The sequence below is a fragment of the Arvicanthis niloticus genome, chromosome 1, assembly GCF_011762505.2.
Source record: "Arvicanthis niloticus isolate mArvNil1 chromosome 1, mArvNil1.pat.X, whole genome shotgun sequence".
NCBI classification, from domain to species: Eukaryota; Metazoa; Chordata; class Mammalia; order Rodentia; family Muridae; genus Arvicanthis; species Arvicanthis niloticus.
The window spans coordinates 52,957,492-52,977,281 of NC_047658.1; the positions used below are offsets into that span (position 1 = coordinate 52,957,492).

Sequence of the window (19,790 nt, forward strand, 5' to 3'; positions counted from 1 at the left end):
CGTAAGAGATCTCAGAGGCAGCTCACCTTCTGTAATATCCCAAGGAACACCTCCTAGGAACACCTTGCATGAGTAGATGGGGTTCTTATAGTTCCGGGGAGGAAGCTGGCCACTCCAGGTACACGTAGCTTCATTCACAGCTTTGGGAGGAGACAAAAAAAAAAAGGGGGGGGGAGGGTTCAGACAATCAACGAAGTCACTACCCTTCTCTGAAATAGACTTGTTGAGGAAATGGAACATTCACAATTCCAATTGGGTTTCCCAGGAAAGTATCCATGATTATTCTGAAAGACAGAACACTTTATGTCTCCTCAAATATTTAAGGTAACTTTGATAATCCTACCTCATCAGCTTTGCCTCCAATAAAATTGAAAGGAGTACCAGATGTATAGGGTAAAAAAATATCACAACTAAAGTTATTTTGACTATATAACTTATTAACTATCAACGAAGCAGCTTTATCTTGCTATCTATAGTATTAAGTAGATTTGTAAGATTTAGGAGTAGATTGAATGAGCACATATCCAAGTTCCTGACCCTAGCAGACTTTCTCCCTCAGTTAAAGGAATGCTCTGCTGTTTTCTTGTCTCTGAATTCATCCACCACAGAAGTCAAGACACTGTCAGTAGAAACACAACTCAACAGTAAACACATCTCCATGCTCCACCACCCGACCCACAAGCACTGGAGTAGGCACTGAATTTCCCTGCTGCCCACACAGTATGATAATGGATTTCTGTCCAAACCCTCTGCTTCCTACTTATGTCAAACCCAAATATGTCAAGAGACCCTTTTTGCTGTATATGCTTGGACCGCTCTTCAGATTGGCTTGTCCTGCTAATTTCCAGAGGTCTGTTCTCAGAGGTCAGTTGAAGCCCTTCCCATTATAAGGTGACCTGGGTGAAGACTTCTCGACACATTACCCTTTCCTTCAGCACTGAGGAAGACATTCAAGGAGACGAGACATTACCCCTCCCATGAACAGGGCTAATGTGTTCTGTGACAGGAAACTGGGCACCACTCTCTCACATAAAAACAGGTAGCCTCCAGAAAGCATCCGGAACAGTGACCACACAGTAAACACAGACATGGGCGATCAGAATCACTAGATGAACAGGGTATTCACACTACTAGGGAGAACGAGATAAGGATGAGCTCTATGCAAAATGTGTAATAGAGAAATAATGTTCATTCAGTCAGGTACCAGACCACAGAGCCATTACTTGGGTGGAAAACAATGAAGACATTAGTAGTTAATGATATAAGTAGCTCATTTTCTTCCAAGCTCAGGTGTAATATTAAAAAAAAAAAAAGATTTAACATATACTTAAGACTATGCACCTGGACATGGTGGCACATAACTCTAATCCCAACACTCAGGAGGCAGAAGCAGGTGGATCTCTAAGTTCAAGGCCAGCCTGACCTACAGTGCAGTCCAGGACAGCCAGGGCTATGTAGAGAGACCCTGTCTCAAAATTCAGAAAAAAAAAGACTATTAAAATGATTTTTAAGATTTTTATTTTTTGACCTCCAGTTGAACCAGCACCATTTGCTGAAAATGCTGTCCTTTTTCCACTGGATGGTTCAACATGTAGAAGGATGCAAATCAATCCATTCTTATCTCCTTGTACATAGCTCAAGTCCAAGTGGATAAAGGACCTTCATATAAAACCAGATACACTGAAACTAATAGAAGAGAAGGTGTAGAAGACCCTTGAATACCTGGGCACAGGGGAAAAGTTCCTGAACAGAACACCAATGGCTTATGCTCTAAGATCAAGAATTGACAAATGGGACTTCATAAGATTACAAAGTTTCTGTACAGCAAAGGACACTCTCAATAAGACAAAGTGGCAACCAACAGATTGGGAAAAGATCTTTACCAATCCTATATCTGATATAGGGCTAATATCCAAGATATACAAAGAACTCAAGAAATTATACTTCAGACAACCAAATAACCCTATTTAAAAAAACGGGGTACAGAGCTAAACAAAGAATTGTCAAAGGAGGAAACTCGAATGGCCGAGAAGCACCTTAATAAATGTTCAACATCCTTAGTCATCAGGGAAATGCAAATCAAAACAACCCTGAGATTCCACCTCACACCAGTCAGAATGGCTAAGATCTAAAACTCAGGTGATAGTAGATGCTGGCTAGGATGTGGAGCACTCCTCCATTGTTGGTGAGATTGCAAGCTGGTACAACCACTCTGGAAATCAGTCTGGTGGTTCCTCAGAAAACTGGACATAGCATTACCTGAGGATCCAGCTATATCACTCCTGGGCATATACCCAGAAGATGTTCCAACATATAACAAGGACATATGCTCCACTATGTTCATAGCAGCCAGAAGCTGGAAAGAACCCAGATGTCCCTCAACAGAGGAATGGATTAAAAAAATGTGGTACATTTACACATGGAGTATTAGCTATTAAAAATAATGAATTAGAGAAATTCTTAGGTAAATGGATGGAACTAGAAATTACCATCCTGAGTGAGTTAACCCAATCACAAAAGAACACACATGGTATTTACTCACTGATAATCGGATGTTAGCCCAAAAGCTTGGAATAACAAAGACTCAACTCACAGACCATATGAAGCTCATGAAGAAGGAAGACCAAGTGTGGATGCCTCAGTCCTACTTAGAAGGAGTAACAAAAATACTCAAGGGAGCAAATATGGAAACAAAACATGGGACAGAAACTGAAGGAGGGGCCATCTGGAGACCATTCCACCTGGGTATCCATCCCATGTACAGTCACCTAAGCTAGACACTGATGTGGATGGCTGGAAGTGCATGCTGACAAGAACCTAATATAGCTGTCTCCTTAGAGGTCTGCCAGAGACTGACACATTCAGAGGACGATGCTCACAGCTAACCACTGATCTGCTCAAGGGTTTTCCAATGGAGAGATTAGAGAGAAGACTGAAGGAGCAGAAAGGGTTTGTGACCCCATGAGGAGAGCAACAATACCAACCAACCAGAGCTCCCCAAGGTCTAAACCACCAGCCTGGGAGCACATAGGGAGGGACCCATGACTCCAGCTATATATGTAGGGGAGGATGACCTTGTCGGGCATTGGTGGGAGAGGAGATTCTTGGTCCCATGAAGGATGAACACCGAGTGGGGGGGGAATGTAAGGGTGGGGAGGTGGGAGGGGGTTAGGTGGGGGGCACAGCCTTATAGAAGCATGAGGATGGGGGATGGGATAGGAGGTTTCTGGGTGGTGGGGGGAGGTAGTGGGGTAAGGGAATAAAATTTGAAATGTAAATATAATACCCAATAAAAAAAGATTTTTATTTTTTATGTATATAGGTGTCTTGCTTGCACATACACTGTGTACATACCTGATGCCTACAGAGGCTACAAAGGGTTTGAATCCTCAAGAACTGGAGCTATAGATAATCATAATGTGTCATATGGCTGGTAGGAACTGAACACCGGGTCCTCTGGAAGAGCAACCAGTGCTCTTAACCACTGAGCCATCTCTCCAGCTTGCACATCAAGATTATTTAAAGAAACTAATGGACTTCAAAGAGATCAGAGCACTTGGTGATATCCTACATCTTAGAAGTTAACAACAAGACAACCTACCCTGAATGTACCAATCCCCCCACCCCCCAAAAAAAATCTCGGCAGAAAGTCAGAAAATGAACTTTGGATGCTATGACTTCCAATTAGAAATAAGGAAGGTAGACAAAACCGTAGACATTATTTTCAAGGTTTTGTCTTTCTCATGCAACAATAAAAAACAAGGGCACTGAACATCTTCCACAGAAGCCCAGAGTAAGAGGTGGGCCAGCCATCTTCTGCTGCAGCACGGCCTGTGTACCAGGCTGTCTGCCCTCCTTCACTCAATCTCAAGGCTGTCCTTTATTCTACAGAACACATGGCTCTTTAGACCTGGAACTTTACCACACTATCAAACCCTCTTCCAGAAGAGTTCGTCACTATGTGAATAAATAATAATTTTTTTCACTCTGTGAAAAAATTCTGTCTGTAGAAAGAGGTCTCAGGCTTCACACATAGCCACATCTATACAGCACTTACCTGCAGCCTGCCGGTGGAGTCTAGCCTCTCTCTCTATGCTGAATGGGTCTTTAGGAGCTCCAAGAATGTCCCAAGATGGCCACACAGAAGCTCCTGGCCATCTCTTTGGAGCACTGGTTGGAGAGGGAGCAACTGCAGCAAGAGCAGCTTGTTCTTGGTCCATTCGAGACCCAACTCCCATCTTTAGAGGGTCTCTGGGACCATTTCCCGTCATAGAAAGAAAGGGCAGAGGAGGGGAAATGCGAAGGCTTGACTAGAGGAGGAAAAAGAAGACAAAGATTTTAAAAGACAGTTTTGTTATAAAGTAATAATCACATAGCAGAAATAGGAAAACTATCTAATATAACATTTATAATTTGCATTTATAATCTGATATATTTTCTTTCAGTCTGTCTTCCTATTCATTTTTAAGATTAGTTATAGATCATTTTTAAGATTAGTTATATAGATAGTTATATAGAGATATAATTAAAATAAACTGTCTCTCAACATAGACATTTTTTCTTGCCAGAGAATTTTCCTAAAAATTTTGATAAATTTATCAAATTTTATTTATCACCAGTTACCTATTGCTACTATTGCTAAACATCTTTTTTTCCTCTGACACATTTATGTTCTATTAGAAATGTATTTGAACATGTTATACTATATATTTGTGTTAAAGCTTGAAATTCTGAGAGTCAAACTTGTGTATTATTAAAATTTAATAGAATATTTTCTATAAATACAAAAACTTTCTCATTTCTTCTTCTGTGTTAGCTTTGTCTCCTTCCAAATTAATCCTTAGATGTGGTATCTGAGAGAGCTATATTTGTCAGGCATGAGGTAAATTCCCAAGATGAGTTCTAAGTAATGAAACAAAGCAAGTACCTTGTGAACCTGTCCCACAGGGTATAACCTCAAGTCCAGAGAAGTAAAGGACCTGATTGTAGCTGTTATTCTAGAAGTTAGTCTGGACAGAGTAAATGAGTGGGCAACTAGAATACTAATCAATGCCAGTGTTCAAAGTTCAGGACAGGTGGAAGATGACAACAGGGTGGGTTCTAAAAGCCATGAATGGGTAACCATAAAGACAAGAAGGTGAGAAATGAGCCCTCCTATTTGGTTAAACATTTAGCTCATGGCATTTAGTAACTGAAAAGCAAAGTTGAGGTGGTACCTTAAAATGTATCTTATTTTGGAAAATTGTCTCATTGCCTCTTTACCTTCAAGACACATACGTAATTACTTTTACCCTCTAGCTAGACTGTCTATGCTATCCTATATATGCTATTTATACCATCTTCCCCACCCAGCCTAATCCATTTCCTAACTGTAATTAACATGGAGCCTGCACATGTCACCTTTCACTGTAGGTTTTATATATATATTTGATGATAGTTTCTGACTGTGAGTTGGCATGGGTCAGTGTAAAAGTATAGGAGCTGAAGTCAAATCTAAGTCAAAATTCCAGTGTTAATGATTAATTATGACTTATTAATGTCACTTATTAAAATACCACTTATGAACTTTGGGACATTATACATAGAGGTATATAATTATAGTTTTTAAAGACTAAAAAGAAAACATCCATGTACTTCAACACTGACAAGATGCTTATATTTACTTTGAAATCTACTGTTCTCTAACAGCTCTTTGAGTAACAAGTAAAAGATACTGGGTTCTAAAATATATTTCTCATGGACATTCAAAGTGTCTGTGAGTTTGCTAAGGATGAACAGCTATATAAAGGTGCCTGATGACCCATCTCTCTTGCCTGCATCCTACTGTGAGGCACCCATTTCAAGTTCTAAGACAGACACTGTAGCATCTTTCCCCTAGGACACACAGATAACTCCACCTCTACACTCCCACTCCTGAGCATGTTACATACAATCAAATCTGAGAGATGGTCTGATCCAGAGCTGAAGCCACTCGTGTCTGAGTCAGAGGGGCTGCTAGAACGGGAGTCCAGGATGGGCCGGGTGTCCAGGCGAGATCCTCTAACTGAGGGTGCTGGGAACTTGTCCAAGTCAGACCCAAGGGGATCCAGAGACAGGAAGCTCAAGGGGGTTTTTCCTAAGACATTCCCCAGTGGATTTTGGAGCATGCTTAATACTAGGATGACAAAAAATAAACAAAAAAATAAATAATAAAAAAGAAAAGGAATGCTCGTAACCTTTTTAATTTTCTTTCCAGACAAGACCTCCTCCCCCCTTTTTTTCTCCCATAGTCACCCAAGGCAGATTTAACCTTTGAGAGCAATTCAGAAACACAGAACATAATGTACAAATAACTGATGGTTTGGGAGAGCTGGTTACCCAGTCCTCATTAGAAGTTGCAGGATGACTGAATACCAGAACTCTTTCTACTAAAGCAATAGCAAAACTATTCTCTGCCACCAGGCTTAAGGAGTAGTGCCACCATCTGAGACTTTGCCACTGGGGACTTTGGTTATAGTTGCTATTAACGTCTGGATACACCTGCAGTACAACTGGGAAGTCAAAACCATATTCCTTCACTGGCTTTCAGTGTGTTTACTAGATTATTGCTTTTCTGGTGACATTTTGTTTAAACACAGCATTGCACGTAACATACCACAGACTTATACAGCATAAGCATGTCTCATTTGGTAAGTTCTCTTCTGAAAACTTCTAGCATGCACAACTTTTCTATGCAGCCCCAAATTTCAAATATTTAGGATGGAAGCAGAATGATTTCATAAAGCTCACTATCTGAGGAAGCAAACCTGGTACGAAACCCCTGGTATGAGACCTCTTTCAGACAGTTGTAACTCTGAAAAGCTCACCTGGATCTATCTGTCTTTGAGTCTCGTCTTTCTTCGCACTGGCCTCTTGAGTGAAATACTAACTATTTCATAACACTGCTCGCCAGGTTCAATAATCAGACCATAGATGGAAAGTGCTCAGCAGAAATGCCCACTCATAATAAACAAACGCTTACGTCAAAAAGAACAAGCCAGACGTGGAGACACTCCTGCAACCCCAGTCACCTGAGAGGCTGAGGCAAGAGGATTTTGAGTTCCAGGAGAGCTTGGGATATTGTCTTAAAAAAAAAATAAGTAAGTAAGGAAGGAAGGAAGAAGGGAGGGAGGAAGGGAGGGACGGAGGGAGGGAGGGAGGGAGGGAAGAGGAGGAAAGGATTGAAGGAGAGAGGGGGAAGGGGGAAAGGAAGGAAAAAGAGAAAAAGAGAAAGGAAGGAATGAGAGACCCGAGAAAACTGTATCTTTCATCTACAAGGACAAGGAAGAAAAGGGCTTTACTATGAAGTGTGGACGCATTAATGTTAAGATAGAAGCTTTGACACTTCATTCATCTGAAGAATAAAGAAAACAGTTGTCTTAGTGTGTCCATGATGACAAAGCAGAGGCAGCAGGCAGCAGGCAAGAGCTCAGACCACAAGCTAGAGGTCGAGAGCTAAATGGACTGAGTATCAGAAACCTCAAAGCCCACCCCCAGGAGACAGACTTCCTCCAGCAAGGGCACACCTCCTAATCCTCCCCAAGCAGCCAACTTGGGGTATCAGAAAACAAAAAACAAACAAACGAACAAAACCAGGCTTATGGGAGTATATCATTCAAAGCACTGCACCATCCATCTCTCAAGATAAATCCAAATAACACAAGTATTTAACAGTGAGTACAACTGTCCCATACTTCAGCCCTGAGTAGCAATTAAGTGAAACACAACCCATCTAGAGCTGGTTTCTTACCAGATGTCCAAACACAAGAATAAACCTGTCCAAGTCTGGAATCAAAATCAAGGCATCACTTGGGGTACCAAACTAACTGCCATTCATGATAGATCATGACAGAACTTTACACACAAGACTCAAAATAGCTGTTTCCATGGCATTAGGCCATACCATTATCCTCAGGCAAATGACCTCCTCCCAGATAAAGACAAGATATATGTGTATGTTTTTAGCCTTTATTTCCTAAAGTCAGGCAACATTGGTTTTTTGTTTTGTTTTGTTTTTTTTTTTTTTTTTTTTTTGGTTGTTTTGTTTTGGTTTTTTTTTTTAAAAAAGGTTTCTCTGTGTAGCCCTGGCTGTCCTGGAACTCACTCTGTAGACCAGGCTAGCCTCGAATTCAGAAATCTGCTTGCCTCTGCCTCCCAAGTGCTGGGATTAAAGGTGTGTGCTACCACTGCCCGGCTTGGCAACATTGTTAATGTGTTTATCCAATTATTATTCTATAGTGGCAAAAATGCTTAAATTAAATGTCATTCCCATCACAAGTTCAGTCCCTTTATATCTTAACCAATACCTGGTACAATCAATCTTTTATTACTGCTATTGTTACCATATTGGTTTGTGTGTGTGTGCACGCGTACACATGCGTGTGAGATATGTGATATGTGCGTGTGGGTACCATGCCATGATGTCCAAGAACAACTCTGTCAAGTTTAGTCTGTCATTCTAACTTTATGTGGGTTCAGAGGATAGACTTTGAAGCACAAGAATGAGTGGCACATGCCTTTACCACTGAGACATCTCACCAGTCTGTGGTCACTTTTTTTTTTTTTTTAATTATAGGATGTGTATTATCTACAGGGCACAGGGAGCCAAACTTATCCACAAAGGAGTTAGTTTATTATTTTGCTTTTCAAGGAAACAGGTTTTTTTTTTTTTTACCCCAGGCTTTTCAAAGTGGTTTTCAAGTACTAGCACTTAACTGCATGCTAGAACTAAATGTCTCAAAATGCTTAGATTCTAACCCAGCACAAACAATCCTTGATAAATTTCTCAAGTAATCCTTGTTTTATCAAACTCCTTGCCTGAAATAACTGAAATAATCCATGCTTTTGAGATCATGCTTTAAAAGGACAAGAGGTGAGCAGAGTTCAGCTTCCTCTCTAGTGTTCCAAAGCCTGGCAAAATAGTACTGTTAAATGTATAGACCATTATACTCACTAGTTATTAAAATGGCATCATACCCTAGAGCAGTGGTTCTCAACCTTCCTAATGCTGCAGCCCTTTAATACAGTTCTTCATGTTGTGATAACCCCAACCATAAAATTATTTTCATTGCTACTTCATAACTGTAATTTTGCTGTTACAAATATAAATATCTATGTATTCAGATGGTCTTAAGCAATCCCTGTGAAAGGGTCATTTAACCCCCAAAGGGGTTGCCACCCACAAGTTGAGAACCACTGCCCTAGAGGGACACTTCCTTCCTCACATTTTACAAAAACAAGCTTTGAGTTGTCAACAATGAAGTGACAATCAAATCATAAAAGAGGGGCAGGAGGATGACTCAGTGTTAAATGCACTTGCTATTCTTGCATGGGACCCAGGTTCAGTTGCCAGTCTCCATATGATGGCTCATGACCATCTGCAACTCCATTCCAGAAGATCTGATGCTTCTGACCTCTGTGGATACGTGCATGTGATGCACATACTTGCATGCAGGAAAAATACACACATGAAATATAATAAACAAACCTAAAAATCACCACAGAGCCAACTATGATAAAAAGTTTTTGGTTCTGTAATAGAAGATAAAAAAGCCACTGAAGAGACGGTCTGAGGAGCTACTGAGGATGGCAGAGAGGCTGGCCACAAAACCTGAGGATGTCCTGCCGTATCTACCATCCAGGTGAGAGACAAAACACTTAAAATTGGACTTCAGCATATTCTCCATCACAGCTAAGGAACCCACAGTGGGCCATGATCATTTTCCCTTATGGGACATGGAATACTATTAGATGGTGACAACTAGAGAGGGGTTAAGGAGCTGGTAACATGCTACAAGTTAAAGACAGAAGCATGATAAAACAGATCAGGAGCGAATGAACAGTGGGCTAAGGAATGGAGAAGGCAAGAACACAAATCCTTCACAGTTCTAAGGACAATGAGGTCCAGGATGTGGAACTGTAGGTGGCTACATAGAATATATTAAGTCTAAACACTGGATAGGTTTAACCAAACAGACATTTGAGAGATCCATGGTTGATAGCTGAATCCAGGGTTTAAACAAATGCCAGGCAGTGGTGGTGTTTGCTTTTAATTCAGCACTCAGGAGGCAGAGCCAGGCAGATTTCTGAGTTCAAGACCAGCATGGTCTACAGAGTGAGTTCCAGGACAGCCAAGGCTACACAGAGAAACCCTGTCTCGAAAAACAAAAACCAAAGCCAAACAAATGAAAATGCAAGGTGTTGAAAGAATCTGAGACAGGGAAGTACTTGCAAGCAGAAAAGGGCTGGGGTGAGGAGGAACAATGCTGAGGTAGATGAGGCTGAGAAAACAAATAGGCTCCATACCTGGGCAAAACAGCAACTTAAAAGCTTCAAATCCATCCTCCCTGAGGATTTATGTGCAGTTGACAGAGGAGTGACATTTTCTTCAACAATGGAAGCACTGGAAAACTAAGGTGCCCATATCCTATAAACTATCCTAATGAAACCCTTTAGATCTATCTCTGTCTCTCCCCTCCCTTCCCTCTCCCCCCACACATCCCTTAAGAAAATTCTTTTGGAGCTGAACAAATAAGCCCCAAGCTACCACTATCCCCAAAGGCTAAGAATGTCAACAGATAACATCTGAAGTTTATAGCAGAGACTTTCAAGCTTTGCTATAATCTGTCTACCTGGCATTTCAATCAGTGGCTTTTTGTTTGTTTGTTTGTTTGTCTATTGAGTCAGGGTCTTACCATTAATCGCTTGCTGGCCTAGGATTGTCTATGTACACTAGGCTGGCCTCAAACTAGTGATTTTCTTATCTCCCAAGTGCTGAGATTACAGCATATAACTACTACACCTGGTTATCATCAGTGTATTTTTTATAGGTATTGATGCTTGCAAAAAAATTTTTTTTATTGGAAATTTTATTTACATTTCAGATGTTATCCCCTTTCCCCATCCCCCCCTTATCCCAGGAATGCAGGGATGGTTAAATATTCAGAAATCCATCAACATAATCTACTATATAAACAAACTCAAAGAAAAAAAAACACATGATCATCTCACTAGATGCTGAGAAAGCATTTGACAAAATTCAACATCCCTTCATGGTAAAAGTCTTAGAAAGATCAGGAATTCAAGGCCCATACCTAAACATAGTAAAAGCAATATACAGCAAGCCAGTAGCCAACATCAAACTAAATGGAGAGAAACTTGAAGCAATCTCACTAAAATCAGGGACTAGACAAGGCCGCCCACTCTCTTCCTACCTATTCAATATAGTACTGGAAGTCTTAGCTAGAGCAATTAGACAACAAAAAGAAGTCAAAGGGATACAAATAGAAAAGGAAGAAGTCAAAATATCACTATTTGCAGATGATATGATAGTATACATAAGTGACCCTAAAACCTCTACCAGAGAACTCCTAAACCTGATAAACAACTTCAGTAAAGTGGCTGGATATAAAACCAACTCAAAAAAAATCAGTAGCCTTCCTCTACTCAAAGGATAAACAGGCTGAGAAAGAAATTAGGGAAATGACACCTTTCACAGCAGTCACAAATAATATAAAATATCTTGGTGTGAATCTAATCAAGCAGGTGAAAGATCTGTATGACAAGAATTTCAAGTCTCTGAAGAAAGAAATCAAAAAAGATCTCAGAAGATGAAAAGATCTCCCATGCTCATGAATTGGCAGGATTAATATAGTAAAACTGGCCATCTTGCCAAAAACAATTTACAGATTTAATGCAATCCCCATCAAAATTCCAACTCAATTCTTCATAGAGATAGAAAGAGCAATTTACAAATTCATTTGGAATAACAAAACAAAAAACAAAACCAAAAACCAAAAAACCCAGGATAGCGAGAACTATTCTCAACAATAAAAGAACTTCTGGGGGAATCTCCATTCCTGACCTCAAGCTATATTACAGAGCAATAGTGATAAAAACTGCATGGTACAGGTACAGAGACAGGCAGGGAGATCAATGGAATAGAATTGAAGACACAGAAATGAACCCACACATCTATGGTCACTTGATCTTTGACAAAGGAGCTAAAACCATCCAGTGGAAAAAGAACAGCGTTTTCAACAAATGGTGCTGGATCAACTGGATGGCAGCATGTAGAAGAATGCAAATGAATCTATTCTTATCCCCTTGTACATAGCTCAAGTCCAAGTGGATAAAGGACCTTCACATAAAACCAGATACACTGAAATTAAAAGAAGAGAAGGTGGGGAAGAACCTCAAATACCTGGGCACAGGGGAAAAGTTCCTGAACAAAACACCAATGGCTTATGCGCTAAGATCAAGAATTGACAAATGGGACCTCATAAAATTACAAAGCTTCTGTACAGCAAAGGACACTGTCAATAAGACAAAGTGGCAACCAACAGATTGGGAAAAGATCTTTACCAATCCTACATCTGATAGAGGGCTAATATCTAAGATATACAAAGAACTCAAGAAATTATACTCCAGACAACCAAATAACCCTATTAAAAAACTGGGTACAGAGCTAAACAAAGAATTCTCACTGGGCAGTGGTGGCACATGCCTTTAATTCTAGCACTTAGAAGGCAGAGGCAGGGGGATTTCTGAGTTCAGGGCCAGCCTGATCTACAGAGTTCCAGGATAGCTCACAGAGAAACCCTGTCTCGAAAAACAAAACAAAACAAAAAGAATTCTCAACTGAGAAGCACCTAAAGAAATGTTCAACATCCTTAGTCATCAGGGAAATGCAAATCAAAACAACCCTGAGATTCCACCTCACACCTGTCAGAATGGCTAAGATCAAAAACTCAGGTGATAGCAGATGCTGCCGAGAATGTGGAGAAAGAGGAACACTCCTCCATTGTTGGTGGGATTGCAAGCTGGTACAACCACTCTGGAAATCAGTCTGGCCGTTTTTCAGAAAATTGGACATAGCATTACCTGAGGATCCAGCTATACCACTCCTGGGCATATACCCAGAAAAGATGTTCTAACATATAACAAGGACATATGCTCCACTATGTTCATAGCAGCCTTATTTATAATAGCCAGAAGCTGAAAAAAAACCCAGATGCCCTTCAACAGAGGAATGGATACAGAAATGTGGTACATTTTCATCAGTGTATTTTTAAAGTGTTTTAATTTATGACCTTTTTTTACTATAAAAATTGTATCAAACTGTTACCACATTGGAACACAGTATTTGGGATAACCTGAATTTGTGTTCCCAAGCTATGGTCATTCATACTGGGCTCAAATATAAACTACTTCTATTTTCTTTTAGGTGAGACCTGTGTTTTTACATCATCACATAGCACAAAGACATATGCAAAAAAAATTCTAAGAGAAAATAACTAGATTAAAGGGGTTATACCTACGGATACCAAGGACAAGAATGGGCTATGGGAATTATGCTTTTACCCCAAATGGTTTTGATTTGGTTTTGTAAGTGCATTGTAAATAGCCCAAAACCAACATGGTAGCCAACACAGGTGACTTTCCTCATCTTCCAGTTTACGATACTCTCTTGTATTGATGCATGTTTTACCAGCTACAAATTCTGTTTATCTCCGCTAACTTGCAAACAGTTAGTATCTTGGTATTCTTGCAAATTATCCTGTCAACAGGAATTGTATCTATAGAAAGCTTCTACTGTGTGACTTGGCGTGATGGCATGCTCCAAATCCCAATACTTGGAAGTTAGGCAGGTGGATCTCTGTGAGTTCCAGGGAAGCCTGGCCTATACAGGATGCTTTAAGCCAGCTAAAATTACAAAGTAAGATCCACCTTCCTCAAATATCAAAAAGAAATCCTCTACTATGGCAACAATCCTATGATTTGGATCAGGTTCAATTAAGTTCCTACTAATAGCAACTTTTCTATTTACTGAACATCAAAAACACATCTCAGATATGAATCTTTCCCTAAATTCTAATAAGTATTAGCCTATCTTAACAAAGTTTTGAGGTTAGCAATGTACAATCCCATAGTACAGCACAGTCCAGAAGTGCATCATTCACTAGCTACATTATAAATCATTACTGAGACCTTGTGTCTACTTATTTTTATGTCCTTGGCACATCTCCCTTTTGTTCAAATCTTTTAAGATCATCAACCACAGATGAGAAATCTCACCTACCAGAAGGACAAGGGACCTAAAGGAAAAGTTTCAAAAGTTAGCAATGGCCATAGTAGGAACTCATTAAAATGTACCTTAGACACTGCTTGAGGTCTGGACCAGAATCTGCATTTTAAGAAGATTCCCTGTGAGATTTGTATATATACATTAAAGCTTTGAAAACTCCAGCCAAAAAACCCTAGGTTTTATTACTTTACGTTTCTAATTACTGTACCCTTACTACACCCAAACATGCTTCATATGAAATTATTTATCTTAATTTAAAGATTAGAGCTTATAAATAAAGCTCTTACACTACAATGAAGACTAACATTCAAGGACATAGGAAGCGAAAATGACTATACAGGACATTTCACAAAGAGCCTGATTTCTAAAAACACTGTGTGGGAGTAGGGGGAGAAGCAGAGAGGCAGAGAGACATAGCATCACGAATAATAAAGACTATAAAAAGAATGACATGGAATATAATACTTTCAGGAAAGTGATGGCCGGAACTAGCTGCATCCTGTAAAAAGCTCACATTGAACAGAAACAAAAGAGCTAAGGCCTACTGCTTCAGGCAGATATGTGTTTTAAAAAGCAAGACAATTGCTACAGAAGACATTGCTGGAGCTAGAGATGGCTCAGTCATTAAAGGCTAAGGGCATACACACACAAAAAGACATTACTGCATCACTGGGCACAGGACACATTTAGAATATAAAAATAATAGTTTAATAAGTGAATGTATCTATTTTAAACTGTCCAAAGTTCATTACTGTTTTGTTATTAACAAATTTAGGTAAGATTGTTCACAAAGAATGTGTATACACAAATACATGTAGAGGAAATGCACAGCTGATAAAGGGGTAAAACAAATGTCAACAATAGGAGAATCTGAACTAAGCTGGTTTGAGATCTCTTTCAGCCAACAAAATGAGCCAAGTTTCTGGAAACTGTGACCCACAGTCAGATGCCCTCAAGTGACCTGACTGTCCCTTTACAGCCCAACCCGGCAGAAGGTTCCAACTCATTAATGCCATTTCAGAGCACAAGAGACCAAATCAGCAGTAATTATTTTTAGACTGATTTTAAACTTTCTCTACTTTCACCCTTCTCTCTATGCCAGGTCTCCAGTTTTTCAGCTGAGTCATTGTTGGAATTTTCTGAAGCCTCCCTCTCCAAGAGTCTAAAGGTGCCCAGATCTGATGATAGCATTGGCAACAGCAGCAGGGCTGGACTGGATGCCTTTACTACAAGATACACCTCTCAGCTCAAGCTCACAGTTAAAGTGGGACTAGGCCCAGGACACAATCATCAAATACTTGTAATCTAGTAAGAGTAGTTACAGAGAAAATCTAGGAACCATTGTTCCAACACTAGATATATAGCTGTATACTGGAAGTCTTCATTCCTATGTGTACCCTTAGTTCTGAGGCTGCTTACAGAGAGTTGAAGCAAATCTGCAAGATAACTTAGCTGGGCCCTGGAAATCCATATTCCATATAGGAGAAACCTAACCCTATTTGGAATGTTGGCTCATCAACAGTTTGAAAAAGGTTGGGAGAGCAGAACAAAAAGGTATTTGTATCATCCCAGGCTGCTCTACCCTGGGATGTCTGCAAATGAAACAGCACAGGGAACATTACATTCAACTGGTTAACAGGACAGAAACCAAAGAAGGTGACTAGATTAATCTCATGAGACTTCTAAAAGGGAATTAGAATAGACAAGAGATGTCCTCTGGCATCCTCAGGCTGAGTATCTCACTTGCCCACTGGGCTTCTGTACAAAGTGGCCATTAAGAGTCCTTTTTTTCCAGGTCCCTCAAGGTAGATTTGAAATGTCACTTCACTCTCCTGCTGAGTAATGCTGCATACAGAAGCGTCATAAGGGGAAAGGCAGAAAGACAAATCCAGTGGGTGGTTAAGCTGATGAACTGAGACCAAGGGTGGACAGTGAGTGGAAATTGTCTGTCAAGTGCCCTCATTTTAAGAGATTTCATCAATGAACAGATCACCCCAGGCTACTTAGCCTTTGTACTACATGAGGTTACCTTAAGTCTGGTCTAACATATTAAGGTTCTGGTCCTAGAAAAGGGGTTTAATAGGAAGAATGGGAGTTTTAGAACAAAAGACACCAGGTTTGGAATGCTCAGACAGTATGCCACTTTTATGTACTTTTATGTACTTTTGCAAGTTTTTCCTCATCTGTACAAGCATTAAAATCATAAGGTATGTTCAGCATTAAAAAAATCAATATATGTTGGTTGTACATTACTCCATTCCTTATCACAGGGTACATAGCCCTGACATACTATTAAAGGACCTTTCCCTTGATAGTCATGGTGATTTTCTTTTTAAAAAAAAAAAAATCTGGGGACTGAAGAGATGGCTCAGTGGTTAAGATCACTGGTTGCTCTTCCAGAGGTCCTGAGTTTAATTCCCAGCAACCACATGGTGGCTTACAACCCTCTGTAATGGGATCTGATGCACTCTTCTGTGTGTTTAAAGACAGCTACAGTGTACTTGTATAAATAATAATACATTTTAAAAAATCTGTTTATTTCCTCTGGGTGTACCCATATATGCACATGTGTGTAGGTAAGAAAAATTTTGGGAGTTGGTGCTCTTCTTCTACCATGTGGGTCCCAGGGATCAAGTTGTCAGGCTTGATGGCAAGTGCCTTTACCTGCTGAGCCAACTTACCAGCCCTGGAACTTCTTAATGATAACGACTGCATCTTATTCACTGACATACCTTCAGTACCCAACAGCTTCTGGCAGATAGTGTTTAATGCCTGAGTGAATATTATAGTCAAGATCTTCAGTCAAGAGCCCTACTCTCCAAAAGTGGTAAAAGACAGTTTGGTGTGGCGCTACAACTTACTGGAGAAAGTATCACCAACCAGAGTCTAAGCAATAACAGGCTCCACACAGACAACAAAATACTAGGCTGCTTGCAAGTACGACTCACAGATTTTCTGACGATACTGAACTATCTCCTCCCTTCCTCAAGAAACTGAGTGAAATTGGTTTTCAGATGGAAAGGCAGTGTGGGCACTGGAATGTGGGCTGTGTGTTCCCGCATTACTGGCAAGGGTGCACGATCTGGCACTGCAGCTGGCTGGTGGGAGGGCTCCATCCTACTCTAGGAGATGGCACCCTCATATGGGCTTTCCACGAAGGCACAAAGCTTAGGAAAAGGAGAAGGCTATCACAACAGCTCCTAAAGACAAACACAGAATGGAGACGAGGAATGAGTATGTTTTAACCCCCAGAATGCAAGAGATACTCATGTTAACCTAGCCAGATCACTGCATTGAGGCCAGTATCAGGTCTTTATGAATGTTGAAATTCAGACTGCAGCCCTTCCCTGGTCCACAAAATCATGTAACTATTTATTACTAAGTGCTTGAGATGGAAGGTAAAGAAAAACACTCCTTTTCAGACTAACAACTATAAGATCTGATCTTCAGAGGGTGGGAAAGCTGATACAATTATGCCTAGACCTAGCTTTTCTTTTTCTTTTCTTTCCTTCTTGAGACAAGGTCCTGCTACATTGCCCAGGTTGGCCATGAATTCCTGAGCAGACAACTACCTTACTGTATAGCTGTTAGAACAGGCTTTCTAAGCCTCAAGATGGACACATCTAAATTTCCATAGAACTAGTTATAGTTCAGAAGCTAAGTCTGTAGCTAAGAGAAACAGGAGGACAGAAGGGCCACACCCCAATTGATGCCAGCACAATCAGACACTGATGACCACACACAGGTGCCCATCTCCTGTGTGAGCTCTTCTTTTGCTCAGATCCTGTAGGAGTAAAAAAAGGACAAGGCTGTTTCAAAGAACACATAAAAGGAAGTACTGTGGCCTCCAAAGCAAATGACATTGAATAGTGACACATTTCCTGGCCTAGGAATCAGAATATTTATCTTTTCCTCAACCCCCCCCCCACCTCAAAAAAAGCTAGATAGCATTCAAGATAACTTTACCTTCAAGGGATCCTACCAACTGAAAAAAAAAAAAAAATCAACCTTCCTCTTCCCCCAAAGCAATTTACTAAAACAAAAGGGCATTAAAACGTCTAACAAACATTAAGTGTACCAGACTCTGCAAAGCATTCTTAAAAAAAAAAAAAAACAAACAACCCACCTGCACCACATAGGATGGAGGCCAGAGAAACCAAGACAGTAGTACCTTGCTGCCATGACTCCTGGTCCCAGACTGGGGAGGTATGTGAAAGGACAGCAAGCTCAGTGTACCCCACTGCCAACGTCAATAGCAAATGGCTACACACACACCAGTTCTCCATTTCCCCATAGAATCTGCTAATACTTTTGTATTGTGACATAAAGTAAAATATATTGATTTTTGAGTAATACTACAGCATTTAAATTCACAATTCTTCCTGGAAAATTTTACGATTTTTATCTGGCTAATCTTCCCCCAAATACCACAAGAAGGAAATAAACAGGTAATGGGAAGGTCTGAGCAGAAGCAGTTCAAAGATTTGTCAATAACTCCCTGTAATGTGTTCCCATTAATCCTATATCAAGAAGATAAGAGATCCTAAAGGGGAGTGGCCTCTTATCCATTAGTTACCTTCAACAAACAGACAGCCTCCTCCTGTATCTGGGAGTTACTCTATCTATCCTCCTCCCCAGCCAGTTCCTTTCCAGGATTGATGCTCTTAACCCAATGTTAAGGCAGTCCCAATATTCAAATAAAATTGCTCAGTTAATCTTCTCTCGCTATGACTCAGGGCTACCCAACCTTCACATATAGCTCATTAGTTTTAAAACCACTAAACAGAATTTGGTCATCCAGTAATCAGTTCCTTAACTCCCCTCCCCCACCTAAAAGTGTTTTGCTTCATCATCTCCAAGACGGCCTAGGCACCAGAGGCTTAGATGGATCATATCTGCATAAGGTTGAAACCTTGGGGACCCTTGTCAGGGCTACCTCAGGTGTATACTAAAAACTCCAGGGAATTTGTCAGGGCAAATAGAAAAGCCGTATCTGCCTTTGCTAGCAGTCTCTATCTGTCATGCAACACTCACAGCTACCATTGCTTGCAAAACAGCTCGGTGTATGTATATAGAGGGAGTGATGCAAAGGGGAATAGAACAACTGTTGCTTTGGCATCATAGCTCACCACCCCACTCGGCCCCCTCCCCTAGCCAGCCACAGTATTTTTGCACTCACCTGACTGTGTGCTGCTCTGGGCTGAGGAGTCTGAGTCCTGGGTGCTCCAGGGTCGGTCCCAGCCAGTCAGACTGAGTGATTGCAGGCCAAGGCACAAACCATTTGCATCTAGGAGGCCACGGGGAGATTCTTGCGCAGAGGTGGGGAAAAGCATCCTGCTTGTAACTGTTTCTTCAGAGTCCTGGAAGTCTGCTTTGGAAAGGAGAACAGCAAAACAAACCCCTAGAGTTAAGGGTTGTTTTTCTCAATACTATCAACAATAAATACCACCAATATTAGTTTCCTCAGGTTTAGGGACAAGACCTCCAAGCTGGCTGGATGCTGCAGCTGCTGCCTCTGTACTTTTGGCAGCGTTCAAGCAAGAATAGTTGCCATATATCCCCCTCCCCACACACACCCCTATCCCGTCTGCATTACAGACTAGGTAGCATGTGATCAGGCTGCTGATGCTTCCCGCTGCCAGTGACATCAGCTGGCTGAGCCTAGCAATAGAGAACCGCATCATCT

The 19,790-nt window shown here is 40.7% G+C and overlaps 1 protein-coding gene across 9 annotated transcripts in view; it reads right to left on the minus strand.

Moving 5' to 3' along the window:
* The window catches only part of Cpeb1 (cytoplasmic polyadenylation element binding protein 1), a 104,195-nt gene that overhangs the window by 10,155 nt on the left and 74,250 nt on the right, over positions 1–19,790 (minus strand). For 5 of the 9 annotated variants that reach the window (XM_034506885.2, XM_034506869.2, XM_034506859.1 and 2 more), the window contains exons 3-6: positions 19,284–19,472; positions 5,931–6,154; positions 4,058–4,310; positions 27–140 (exon numbers count right to left, since the gene is read on the minus strand). In XM_034506885.2, the coding sequence (XP_034362776.1) occupies positions 27–140; positions 4,058–4,310; positions 5,931–6,154; positions 19,284–19,437 (745 nt within the window). In that variant the 5' untranslated portion in view covers positions 19,438–19,472. Of the gene's footprint in view, positions 1–26; positions 141–4,057; positions 4,311–5,930; positions 6,155–19,283; positions 19,476–19,790 lie in introns of all 9 variants that reach the window. The other 4 variants (XM_034506895.2, XM_076936862.1, XM_076936850.1 and 1 more) reach the window with 1 other exon arrangement.